The 13,675-nt window shown below is 37.8% G+C and overlaps 1 protein-coding gene across 1 annotated transcript in view; it reads right to left on the reverse strand.

The window, feature by feature from the left end:
* Positions 1-660: 660 nt before the first annotated feature.
* TTC27 (tetratricopeptide repeat domain 27) overlaps positions 661-13,675 on the reverse strand; it is an 89,181-nt gene continuing 76,166 nt past the window's right edge. The window contains exons 18-20 of the mRNA XM_026680783.2: positions 5,764-5,875; positions 3,086-3,186; positions 661-930 (exon numbers count right to left, since the gene is read on the reverse strand). Of these exons, the coding sequence (XP_026536568.1) occupies positions 808-930; positions 3,086-3,186; positions 5,764-5,875 (336 nt within the window). The 3' untranslated portion in view covers positions 661-807. The remainder of the gene's footprint in view (positions 931-3,085; positions 3,187-5,763; positions 5,876-13,675) is intronic.

Here is a 13,675-nt window from a genome sequence, read left to right on the forward strand (position 1 = left end):
GCCTGATTCACTTAGCAATCTTCTAATTTAATAACTGCAGTGATTCACTTAACGAATGTGGCAAGAAAGGATGTAAATGGGGAAAAACTCACTTAACAAATATCTCACTTAGTAACAGAAATGTTGGGTTCAATTGTGGTCATAAGTTGAGGACTACCTGTTGTCAGGGTTCTAAAATTGCTTCAATTAGGTCAGCTTCAGGGTTGACATCTATATTCCTAAACTTGTGTTTTGAAAATAATTAGCACAAACTTTCTCGGCAAGTGTTACTTTGTGTGTTAATACTTGCACTTGAAAAGCATAAGCTGAGGAAAACACAACTGGGTCCTCTTGCTTTAAAAATCCCAGAAAACAGTTGCTTCCATTTTGTATTCCCACTTCTATATTTTCAGGTTCCTGTTGACACAATCAAATCAAATAGCCCTTTCCTTCCCACTTCCACCACGAATAAAACTCTCCAATTGTTCATAGCCATAAAGTACACAACTATGGACAGAAGCCAATTACTTTTGTAGCGGGAAAGATCTAATCTTAAAGAAAAAAGGATTCCTAAATTTAAAAAAAAAAACAGGCACAATTTGTTCCATAAAATTCAAGCCAATGCAAATCACACATAACTGGGAAAGAAAAAATATAACTAGAAAAACTTGTTGGCAAATATTAATGGTTGTGCGGTATGAAGAAATATTTATTTAAAAGATGCCTTTGGGTCTTTGATTTACTGAATGTTCATCAGCACAAGCTACAACTAGTGAAGCGTGCCAGCCTTGCCCTTCCGTCTTTCCAAGAAATTGGATCTTCTTTTTCTCAAGTCTGATTCCTTAGCTGGTTGCTAAGTTCATGCAATTCCATCATCAAATTCTCCATTTCTGCCACTTCTTCAGTGAGGTCGCTGGAAATTTCATCACTTGCAGCATCTGCAAAATTTTGCTACACAAGAAAGTTAAAAGCAATTTTTACGGGAAACCTTAGGCTAAGTAAGGCACAAGATTAAAAAAAAAAAATCAAACCACAATTGTTTCCATAACTTCTGTGATCTCATTTCTTTATGGCATCTACACAAGATTACTCCCAGTCCAAAGGCAGCATCCTGGTGGTGTTCCTCTGTGGGCAACAAATGAGGAATATCTCCCTATGTAATATTAACCTGTTAAGTTTTCAATCTGCAAGCCAAGTGAAGCAGATTCTAACATTTGTGTCAAAATTCTAAAAAAAAAAAAATGGGGGGAAAAGAGCAGAACTTCGTTGCAAGGTACAGTACGATCAGCTTTCAAAACAAATTCTTCAGAAATTTCAGTGCTAAACCTTGGGCAGAAAAAATCTTCTGGGTGTACTTTGGATAAAATTTAGGACTTTTATTGCCTAGCAATCTGTTCCATAAAGGAGGGTGCAAAACTGCTTTCCAGGCTTAAGGTCTCACATAGCTTTGAAGTGCTTATCAGGGGTTTTGCTATAAAAACAATAGCAAGGCCAGTGCAAACATCAACATTCAAAATTAAATTACATTTACCGTATTTGCCGGCGTATAAGGCAGCCCCCAACATTTCCACTCAAAATATAGAGTTTGTTATATACTCGCCGTATAAGCGACCCCCGCACTTGGAGGCATGTTTTCAGGGCAAAAAAGTCATCTCATACGCCGGCAAATACGGTAAGTTGTAACACTTGGGGTATTCTGGATATAATTCTTGATTGACACCCCGCCCTTTCCCCCAAACTTACAAAGCCACCAAAATGCTTTAGAGAGGCAGCTTTGCCTTTCTCAGGCTGGCACTCAATTCCTCTCCCTTTCTTTGTGACAGCCCCGCGTGCGTGCCATCGGGACTCAAGGGTGGGGGATGGACAGCTGCCAACTGTGTGTGTGTGTGTGTGTGTGTGTGTGTGTGTGTGGTGTGGAGGGTAATTCCGGCTATCTCTGGCCTCCGCTCGGTTTAAAGTCGCTTGGCCGGTTCCCAAGAGAGACTCCGGCTGGGCTTGAAGGGGCTTCGTAAGTTGCGGAGCTCCGCCCCGTCGCTCTTGGACCGGTGACAACGTATTTACGGTGTATAAGGCGACCCCCCACTTTTTCAGGGCAAAAAGTCGTCTTATACGCTTGCAAGCAAATACGGTACTTTCCATAGTTAATAAGATTTGTTCTATAGCAAATTAATAATTAGTTCACTCCTACTAACAATTAAAACCTTGCTGACAACTTTAGGAGAATTCTGAGGACCAAAGGCACTGGAGGCTAGACATATAGTCTTGGGTCTACACATTTTTATCAATTCCTTGTGTATGCATTAATTGTTTTAGTAAACCTTTAGTAAACCTTATCAATGGCAGAAAATATCTCATCCACTTGGGACTGAAGTGAGAATCAGGCATTCTCTTGGATGAGTGGATAAAAAGGAACATGAGCAACAGGAAAGAGCAGAAACCATGACAACTATGTCACTTCTCTTCTGTTGTAACTTTAGATTGCAGGTTACCTGCATCTACTGCTGATAAAATTTGAAAGGTAGGTAAGAATGGATGGGATGAATGAACTATGAGCTTCCCAATGAACAAATGCAAGGATGCTGCACTCATGAGACCACAGTAAGAGATATCCTAAGATGCTTCTAAGAGAACAATGCCACAAGTCCTTCCATTTCCTGAACCCACCTCGTCTCTTCACAACTGTTAAACTACCGCATTCCTGCTGTACCACTGGAAGAAAATGTCATAATTTTTTTCTTAAGAAGCAGTCTGTTCTTTAAAGACATACAATAGAAAGGCATTTATAGCTATTGAGTGCAATACAATTCTCACAATTCCGTATTGCGAACAGGGATACCTCTCCACCCCACCTTTCACTGTACAGAAGAGGTGATACAATTCCTCTCCAGATGTGCTGTAATGCAGCTCCAATTTCCTAGCCATCTAGCCAGTCATTGGCCATCTGATTAGAAATCCTGGGATTCATATTCTTAAAGTATCTGGGGTGCCAGAGTTGAGGAAAGTGAAATTAACAAAACCAATAAATCTTGCAAACATCAGCTGTAGCTCATGGATAAACCTCTCTCTGTGTTCCAGAAAACCCTTTAATGAAGTCCATCAGCCTTACCTTTGCTTTGGCAACCAAACTGCGCAAGTTGAGTCGGGCAGAAGAGAGTATTGGCAAGGCTTCTTGGTAATTAGTTTTCATTTTGCTACATTTCATTGCAACTGGAATTTTAAAAGGCAAAACAAAGTTGTGTGACTATCACAATAATAGCATGGCTGTTATAAATGACTACTCAGCTCTGTTACTTCAATACGGGGAGAAAAAGTTTCCTAATTCATTAAAAGGATAAACATTAAATATAAGGCAATAGTCTGCAATTGTTATTACAAAGGGAATTACTGCCATTACAGCATTAATTTTGTTCCCTCCAAAATATGTTGACTTCACATGTAGTCCAGAAGTATAACTGGAATGTAGAACTTTGTGATGTCATTTAAGGCTGCAGCCTATGTTGCTGACTTGTAAGAATTGTTTTTCATATATCTTATTTAATAATGCATACAATTAGAATGCTTGCAATGAAACATTGCAATGATCCTATTCAAAATTCCAGCTAGCCCTGTCCTCTTCTGTGATCTATCGGCCAACATTGATTGCTCTCAAAATGTATTTCCTGTCTTTTAACAAAATGTACCAACTATCATGCCAGTTAATACTTCTCTGTTGTTTGTAAATGATGCTATTTTGGCTACCTAAGTGTCAGTATCACAGTACTGGAATCTTCAAGCAAATGTTTCTGTGTGGAATACTCCATGATATTCTTCCAGTCAGCTATGTCCTCTTTCACAATTCTTCATTGTTCTTCTCACCCCATGTTGGTTTTTACTCTTAGCTAGTTAAACTTAGAATCCAATGTCAAATGTGTTCAAGACCTGAGATTGTTAATGTCTAGCTCTGCTATGGGGTAAAACTAATCTCCCTTCCTTTCAGGGGTGGGAATCAATTTTTTTAACAACTGGTTCTGTGGGCGTGGCTTGGTGGTCATGTGACTGGGTGGATGTGGCTTGGTGGTCATCTTATTGGCTGGGTGTGGCCAACTCAATATCACTCACTTTGAGGCACCATCTCCTCGCTTGGCCTCTTATGACTGTGGAGATGCTGCAACAGTCGTAAGTGTGAAAAAAGGTCATAAGTCACTTTTTTCAGCGCCATTGTAACTTTGAATGGTCACTCCACACAAGCAAAGTACTAGCAAAGGAGGGGGAAAAAACTCCAGAGACGTTCCAGAGACAGGAAGTCTAGTCCTACCAAAAATGTAATAAGGGTTAACAGAGAGGCAGTTTCTGTAAGCAACACCAGAATGTTTCCTTCCTGCCTTCCTTACAGGATTAGGCCAGTAATTTCTTCTAACAACTGGTTCTCCGAACTGCTTAGAATCTTAACAACCGGTTCTAGTGAATAGGTGCGAACTGGTAGAATCCCACCTCTGCTTCCTTTCCCTTTCCTTCCTCCATCCATCCACTGTGTCTCAAGAGAGCTCAGAGGTGCACATTTCCATGCTCCCTCTTCTAGAAGGTGTTTGGGATTTTTAATTGTTTGCTTTTTGCACACACCCATTCAGATACAGAATATAAAATAAGATACAAGCAATGTGCTTTCTATTTTCCATTTAATGGGGTTATGGACATTTTGATTATTGTAGGACCTCTGACATCTTGAACCAAGAAAGAGATTATTTCATTTTGTTCTCAATATTTCAAAGTTAGAAAGGCTGAAGGTGATGGCACCCAATTCTAAGTAGCTTTGACTATCCAATTTTTTATGGCTGCTCTATATCATCTACCATTTCATTCACTGTAGGGTAGCCTAATGTTTTGTCCTTCTCCACTCTTAATGCACATCAATGGCATCCAATGGTTGGAAGTGTCATCAGAGGCATCTGTAATCATGATGTCCACTTATCTGCTTTATCAGGACTCATGACTATCATGTTACATCATGGCATTATGTTTTATATACAATCTTATATATGAGAAGAGAAAACCAAATGTAATGTCATAATTTTCAGAATCAGATGGACATTTAAACTTCTAGCTTGTGCCCTAGAAACACGAGAATCTTCTAAGTTCATTATTCCCCCCCTTTTTAAAAATGACTTTTGGAACTGACATTGAAACATATATGTATCAAAATCCCTATGCTGTGATGTCAATATCCCAACGTTTAGCTCTGTGATCACACTAGATTTCAGTGTCTAAAACCTCAGCAAACTCTAGAAACTGTGAAGGGCCTAAGTAAAAAAAAGGAAAAAAGGAAAATAATAATAATGATTTAATGCTTTGATTCAGCATGCTGTAATAAAAACATATTTTATCCATCCCCCCCACTGTATCTTCTGTTTCTAATAACAAGAACTGCTTTCTCAACTTTTTGAGGCCTGGAATCAACTTTTAATTTCAACCTTTTCGTTATTGCTTACTTTCTGCAATGGTAGAAAAAAAAACAGGTAAACCTGACTGAATCAAGCACAACTTATGTTGACTACATAGAGAAAATAATGAGGTTTTGATGGCAATATAACAAAAGGTTTAGCAGATCTGCTAAGCTTCTAATCACTGACATTTTTTTTTTACTTCAGACAGTTGCCACATCTCAGTTCCCCTTCCCTCAACTATTTCCCTGGAACTTATATTCAGGTGTATGGACTGCTATATCCATTGCTTATTGTTTCGATAAAAAGTACTTCAGAAATAGGTAATCAGCTGTGACTTATATCAACATTTTCATATAGGACATACCATGTGCAAGCTCTAGAGCATCTCTGGCTACTTTCTTAAAAGAGGAAGTATCTTTGTCCCAGTCACCTGATTGGATTTCATATTTGTATGCTTTGGTGAGATACTGCAATGCCTGCAATGATAGAGGTACCATGCACTTAAAAGTAAAGTTGCGTTAGTTTTACGCATACATGCCAATCCCCTTCTATAAAGCATATTAACTGATAATACTTTATTATAAAGTTCTTCAGCTTTAAAGCAGTCTCTTTCTTTGCAGCTGTAACACAGATGTTTTAGTTGTTTTTTCTCTCTCAAGTATGACAGACATATAAGTAGCATATGGTTAAGAGACAATTTTTAAGTTAAAAAAAATCTGTCTAGACAGATGCATGTGACCCATATTTTGCTGGGTCATTGTATTTAAATGCATCTGAAAGTAAAAAAGCACTTGTATTTTCATAATTAGAGCCATTGTACGCCTAAATAAGGTGCCAATTTTACTCTGAATTAATTTTGCAATTTGGAAAGAGCAATTTGGACTTTAAAGATGAGTAGAAATTTAAGAGAAGGGTCTAAAACTAAGCAAAAGCACAAATGAAGAAAGTCGCCTTTGGCAAGATGGGCAGCATATAAGTTAAACAAATAAAATAATAAATAAAAGAACAACAATAAAATAAGTCTAGCAATTTTCCAAATCCAAACATTTAGTCTCTATGCTAAAAAAAATTTCAAAGCCTTCTCGATAATGTTTTCAATTTTGGCAATCTATTATACACAACAGAATTTGGTATTTGATATCACTGCTGGTTTATGTTAGTTTTCTCATAATTAATTGAATAGCATGCTGTTCCGATTACTCTGCTTCACAAACTAAAAAAAGAAATGTTTACAGCAAAAGGTTATATCTGCTATGGGGATTAACTTAGAAAGAAAGTGGGCAAAGGGGAGATCAGAAAAAGACATATATATTATGCAAGACGCAGAAAGTGTGAACAGGGATAATTTTATCTTACTCTCAATATTAGACCTCCTACTCATTCATCTAAGTTAAATATGAGGAATTTCAATACCAATAAAGGGAACTTGATTTTTACACCCGGTCCTCAGGTTAACTGATGAAGCGATCACTATTAATTTAATTATGAAAAAAGGGGTGGATTAGGGCATTAATAACCTTGGGAAAAAGCTCTCTTCTTTCCATAACTGAAAACACGACAGCAACTTGAACATGAGGGAAATTGACTTGGTTGTGCACATTAGACATTAAACTAACTAAACTGGTAAGTAGTTTTTGTACTATTGTGATCTGGTTTGCATACTTTAAGGCACGGGTGTCAAACTCGATCACATCACGTGACATATCGCAATATTTTTTGCCTTTGCTGAGTGTGGCCTGTGCATGACGCATCCAGTCTGTGGGCCACCAGTTTGACACCCCTGCTTTAAAGTATAAAAGTATGTTACATTTTTCAGAACCTAGATAAATTCTTCTTGACTCCTGCTCATAGGGACATTTAAAAATTCCTTTGGCTCCCCAGAAAATTCCTGAGAAAGAATTTTCCACTGTGAAATGACTTCATGTTCTTCACACTGGGGATTAAGAATACCAACTTGTTCAGTTTTAGCCTGGCAGTTCCCATCTGGAATGTGACTGCTGACATACCCAAATGAGTCTCTTATTTTATTTCTTTAGCCTTAAGTATGAACAGAAAACTATGGCTTGTATCTTTCCTAACAAGCAATTTCATAAGCTAAGATGAAGTCACAACATATGGCTTTTGACTTAAGGAAGAAACAAATTAAGAGTCCCCACTTCGTGCATACTGCTAAACATACCATGGTTGGAACATGTCAGCTGTATCTGCTGGCAGGAAGAGCCAAGTGGGAGCAACTGGGCAATGTGCACAGCCAGCTTATTCATTAGAAATGTCACATATTGTGATAACTTAATGTAGCCCATGAATTCCATTTCCTGATACTCTACATGCCATCAATATTTGAGAGATGGAGATGATGGCAATCAGGATACAGGCATTGGAAAAGCAAACAGTGACACAATCTTACATCAAAGCAAAACAGAACAAAATTAAACAAAACAAGAACTTACAGCATTATGATGTAAGCCACAGAGCCATTTCACACTTTCAATTGACACAGTTTGATGCTCAACTAAATACAGAAACAGACCGAGTGGCAAAAATAAACCAACCCTCCAGATGCTTCCCTGTCTTAAGAAACATAAAATGACATATGACTTTGACTCTTGAAATGGAATTTTCAAATCACCACGGAGGATGTCACTTGGGGGAGGATTAGGCAGGCTGGGATGGATCTCTATGAGAAACAGCCGCATGGCGTGACACAGATGAGGAGGAAGAGTTATGTTACCAACATGAAGCTAGATGACAGAATGTTTGAATTCAGGTAAAATATTCAGGATGTGTATAAACAAACACCCATCAGAGCTCATTATTTTGGTGACAAAGGAGGATTCCCCTTCCCCTTCTTATTGTGTAATATTTTTATGAGCAATTCAGACACTTTTGGAATTGGATCTAGTGAACGATTCATGGAATCTTTGATATCTCATTGCGACATGTTTGCAAGTCACTCAGATCCTCTCTGAAAATAACAGTGATAGCAGAGACTTCCAGAACAATGTCTGCTCCTGTTTTATTACATGTTTTCAATCATTGGTGCCTGAAGATACGGTCCAGGGGTTCTGAATGACCACTTATCTCTTCCTGTCTTTTCTCTTGTGCCTTATGTTACCGAGGTGATGAGAGACTGATTTTAGAAAGTTATAAATGTCTCTTGGAAAGACTGCAAATAGTCCAGAGAATGTATCTATTACAAAATATAGCTGTATGATTATTAATGGATATGGAAAATGAGATCAGATCGTGGCAGTAAAATTATGCCCTTTCTGAGTTCAATTCAAAGCACTGGCTTTAATCCTTAAAACCGCTTTCAGTTGCAAAACCAATCTACCCCACAGATCTATTGAAACCTTAAGAATCTTCATTGAGATCTTCATCCAGACCATCTCATAAATATATAAAGTGGTTAGCCCTTTACATTCTGTCACATTTTTTAAAATTATGATTTTAGGGCTGTGAATTTAATCTACTTTTTAAACATCTGCCATTAAAAAATGATATGTAACAAGGGGAGGGGAGAAATTTACAGCCTTCAAGCTCTTCTTTGTGTTCACCATGGCTGAAAATTGATAGAATTATATCTCATTATGTTAATGAAGGAAGCAATATGAAAACTGCAGCAAAGGATCTGCAATAGACTTAACTAGGTTTAAAAACATGTCTAAAACAAGGAAAAAGGCCACATTTGCATCCTTGTCCTGCCCACGGTGACCCTTGTGATCTTAAATGTTACGTATGCCCCTGACTATCAAATGTTGTCAAGCTCACTTTATAATTTGGTTATTATGTTTTCCTTAATGCTGTATGCTGCAATATATTGTTTTTATTTATTTTATTTTGATGGACTCCATTGGCCATCAGTCCCATATGGCATAGCCAATGGCCAAACAAAAGAAGAATGATATTTCATTACCTGTTGGTACAGGTATTTCTACTCCCTGTTCTATTGTAAAAGAATCAGACAACTTAAGCAGTATTTCTCAACCTTGGCCACTTTAAGTATGTGGACTTCAACTCCCAATTGTGCTCTTCAGCCAGCGCAGCACAATTCTGGGACTTGAAGTCCGTACTGCTTAAAATGATCAAGGTTGAGAAACACTGACTTAAGGAATTCTTTAAGTTCCACAGTATTTTGAATGCTGCAAACATCACCTTACATTCAGAGTTTAATGCTTCTTTTATATCAATACCAAGAGATTCATCTTAAATCTTGAGTCCTGAAGTGAGAAATTGGAGTTATTTATGTGAGATTTATGCAATTTGGAAAAAAAAAAACTGAGCATGATGAAGCCAAAATAGATAGCCTCAATGGAAAGCCCATGGTTTAGCCATTGGTTTTCTTTGGCAGTGGATAAAAATGCTATAATATTTGATCAACATCACATCACAAGAACAAATGTGCATATTTCAACTTTTTCACTATTTCTTCATCTTGCTTTATTCATTGCTGCTTTAGAAAGCCTTCTAACGTTTTTCTGGGCAATGTAAGGGCTACAACAAAAAGAAAATTAAAATTAAAAAAACATTTATTCAGTGAAGGTACCGTTAGGGAATCAAGTTTGTGATTTACTAATTTGAGGATCTCTATTTCTGAAATAAATAGAAATGACTATTTTAAATTATTAAACATCTTAATAATTCTTTTGGTTTTATTTCACAGAATGTATATATGAAAAGAAGGCTAGAATAAGGTTACATGACTGCATCACTTAGCAATAACAATTTTAGCAGTTCTGGTTGCCAGCATTAAGTTTTGACTGTGCGGGTCAGGGTAGCAAACTCAAATTCATTGAGGGCTGGATCAGGGTTGTGTTTGACCTTGGGGGGCAGCGTGCCAGGGTAGGCGTGGCCAACTTGACGTCACTTGTTTTGGTGGCTAGAGCACTCTGCCAGAGAAAACAGACTCCTGAGCTCCATTTTCAGCTGCGATGGCGTCCTGCAACCCTCTGCCAGAGAAAATGGAGCTCGGGAGGACCGTGGGGGCTTCTGTTTTCACTGGCAGAGGCATCGCGGGCCACTGTTCCCAGGGCGGCCCCATGAGCCAGATCCAGCCCCGGGCCTTGAGTTTGACACTCCTGGTGTGGGTCATTAAGTAAGGACATCACATGATCATAACTTCTGACTTCCTGTCATGTTTCTCATTGACTTTGCTTGTGGGAGGGAATGTTGGAAATCCCAATCAGACAACCACAGATCATTGTGATGTCATAATCATAAACTGGGTGCCTGGATGGCGATCATGTGATCACAGGGATGCTGCAATGGAATTCTAAGGACCAGTTATAAGTCCTCTGTCCAGCACCACTGCAAGTTGGAATAGTCTCTGAACTACTGTCACTTTACATAACCCGACTACCACCTGTATAATCTATTATAATATTTTTATTGCTGTATCCAAACCTAGGCTGTATGGTAGTACTGAAAGCTAATCATATTGTCAATAGCGTCAGTAAAGCAATGGCATTATTGAATGCTCGCGAACAGAAAGGCAGGGAGACAGTTCAATTGATAGAACATTAAAACATAATGTAGTTTCTATGCAAGAAATCAAGAATAAAACTTTGTTCTTTTATTACAAAACACCCCTTCAATAGATTCAAGCTTACTATCTGATGTACTATTGAATGTTTCTAGGTGACATATTTATATAAGATGGAAATGAACTTTGTTTCCATTCCCAATCTGTTTCTCATCCAGTTAATATAGCAAGAATGGATAAAGAAAAATAAAGAAAGAAAATAAAGAAAAACTTACAAATTTCAATCTCAAATGGTAATTATGAGAATTCATGCTCAAGATTTGCAATCTGTTATTTTTATGTAATGGGCACATGGCCAATGTCAACTTTTATGATGTCTACTTTTTGTTAAGGTGGAGTCTACATTTTCACTGCAGATTATGGGGGTTTACTACTAATTCTGTTCTTTATGTTCTGCACAAACGTCAAAATTTGTTTTCAATTCAATTGTATAGAATGTGAAGGATGTATGTTTGTGTTTTATTTTTATAGCTATAATGTACACTGAAGATGGCATTGAATTTCATTGTACGAGGTGCAATGACAATAAAGTAAAATAAACTAAAATAGTCCTAAGTAAAATATTTTCACAAATCAAGGATGAACTCTTTGTTGTTCTACATCAGGGATGTCAAACTCAAGGCCCATGGGGTGCTTAGATCTAGCCTGCAGGGCCGCCCTGGAAACTGTGAAGAACCGACCCACAGTGCATCTGCCAGTGAGCTCCGTTTTCACTGGCAGAGGGTTGCAGGAGGCCATCGCATCTGAAAACAGAGATTGGAAGCCCATTTTTGCTGGCAGAGTGCTCGGGGCTCCACAGGCACCTCCGATATGAGTGATGTTGACCTGGCTACACCCACCCTGGTCACGCCCACCCCGGCCCCCAAGGTCAAACACAACTCTGTTACGGCCCTCAATGAAATCGACACCCATGTTCTGCATAATGGGCCCCCAAGAATTCAGAAAAAGGATTGCATGATATACATTGTCTGGGTCAATGATTTCATCAATATTTAGGAAAGTATTGCCCAGTATAAATCCATGATCATGAAACAATATTTTGACAGTGTTGCAGTTCTAAAATTATACACCTGAAGGAGAAGGGTTTGGGGAACCAAAGAGTTGAAATAGACCATTTAGTCCATCAAATTTCAATGCAAAAATAAAAATTAATTTACAAATAAAAAATCTTACAAATCCTTATCAAGCCGCTGATTGAACATCTCTCACTAAGAGAACCATAAAATGAATGCTAATCAGTTATAAGAAAGATAAAACTATAAACCATTATGTCTGTCCACTGCAGGAACAACATCTGGCAACAAAATGGATGAGTTCTCCTGCTGTTTGCACATATACCTAAATCTTCTCCAGATGGTTGGGAGATTTCTGGAGTTGATTTAGTGGATATTGGAGGATACAGTGGTCGGGTAGGGAGAGAACAATGGAAAAATTATTTTATCAGTAGAAGTTCACTTGTGTAACATTGGATACAGGCCACAAGCAGAAAATTTATTATTTCCTCTCTTACATGGGGAAGTCTCTTCCAATGGCAATTCTTCTGTCTCAAATGTAGCCTAGGACTGCATTTAAAATGGGAGGGAAAGTGAAATTACAGAGAAAATATACTGAGTTTCTAGATTAAGCCTTGGTGCAAAAAATGCCACCTAGTAACTTTATTTACTACGTGATGAAGAGGGAGAAGCTCTACAGTTTGAAAGAGAACCTGATTGGAATAGTGAACAATTTTATTTTGCCTTTCAGATTGTAACCACCCAATGTTTGCCTAAAATCGGGACAATAAATTTGCATGATTGCCACCAGGAGATAAGAAATTACATGGAGAGGGGACAAAAATCCTTTCCTGGTGGCATGTACTCCCCTGCCCCCACAAGGAAAGAAAAGAAAAGAAATGAAAAGGCAAAGGGAATATAAAATGATTGTAAGGGAGACTAAATAATACAAGTGAAGAAAGAATTTGGGGAAAAAAAGTATAGTAAAACACATACAAACCTTCCTTGTCTTTTTCTTTTTCTTGATTAATCTCTTGTTCATCTCCCACACAGGACTCCCATATCTACCTAGCATTTCTAATGTTATATATTATATATGTCCTTTCCATTTTCTGCATTCTGCTAAACATCTCGTTCTACGCACATGTCTGCTTCTCACTCAACTTTCTTATCTTTGTTCTTTTTTCCTATAGTTTTCTCAGTTCTCTCCATATATGGAGGAAGAGTGTCTCACACACTCATCAGTAAAAAGGTACAGCTGTAGTACAATAGTTACGTGTCGGTAATGCTAAAGGATCAGACTGACGTCATTGAACAGCTTAATAAATGATCCCATACTTTGGACTTCTATTCGCCTTATACTAAATGGTAACAGTTTAATAATTGGAAACATTCTCTTCCGCCAAAGGCTGCTGCATTGAGATAATGATTCGGCTGTTGGAATGCCAAAGGAAGACTGAAATGTTTAAATCATTCTGCAGAAGACATATTGCTTCAAAGTAATATTTAACAGAACGCTAGAATGAAACATTAAAAAAACCAAAGAGACCATTCCCTATGTCTAATAAATTCTGTGATTCTGTGATGAGTACATCTAAATGAATAATTATCTTAAGCAAGTCTGGAATCGCAAGTAATTATTAAATTCATCTCTGCCTGAATGTGTGTTTTTCATTGCAAGAGGGAAAAGTCTGTTATTTTATCTCACTGCTCCCTTAATTGTTTTTCTCTTTTTTATCAAT

The sequence above is a fragment of the Notechis scutatus genome, chromosome 1 (assembly GCF_049901735.1).
Source record: "Notechis scutatus isolate UNSWTSFEM ecotype Mainland chromosome 1, rNotScu1.2, whole genome shotgun sequence".
In the NCBI taxonomy this organism is placed as follows: Eukaryota; Metazoa; Chordata; class Lepidosauria; order Squamata; family Elapidae; genus Notechis; species Notechis scutatus.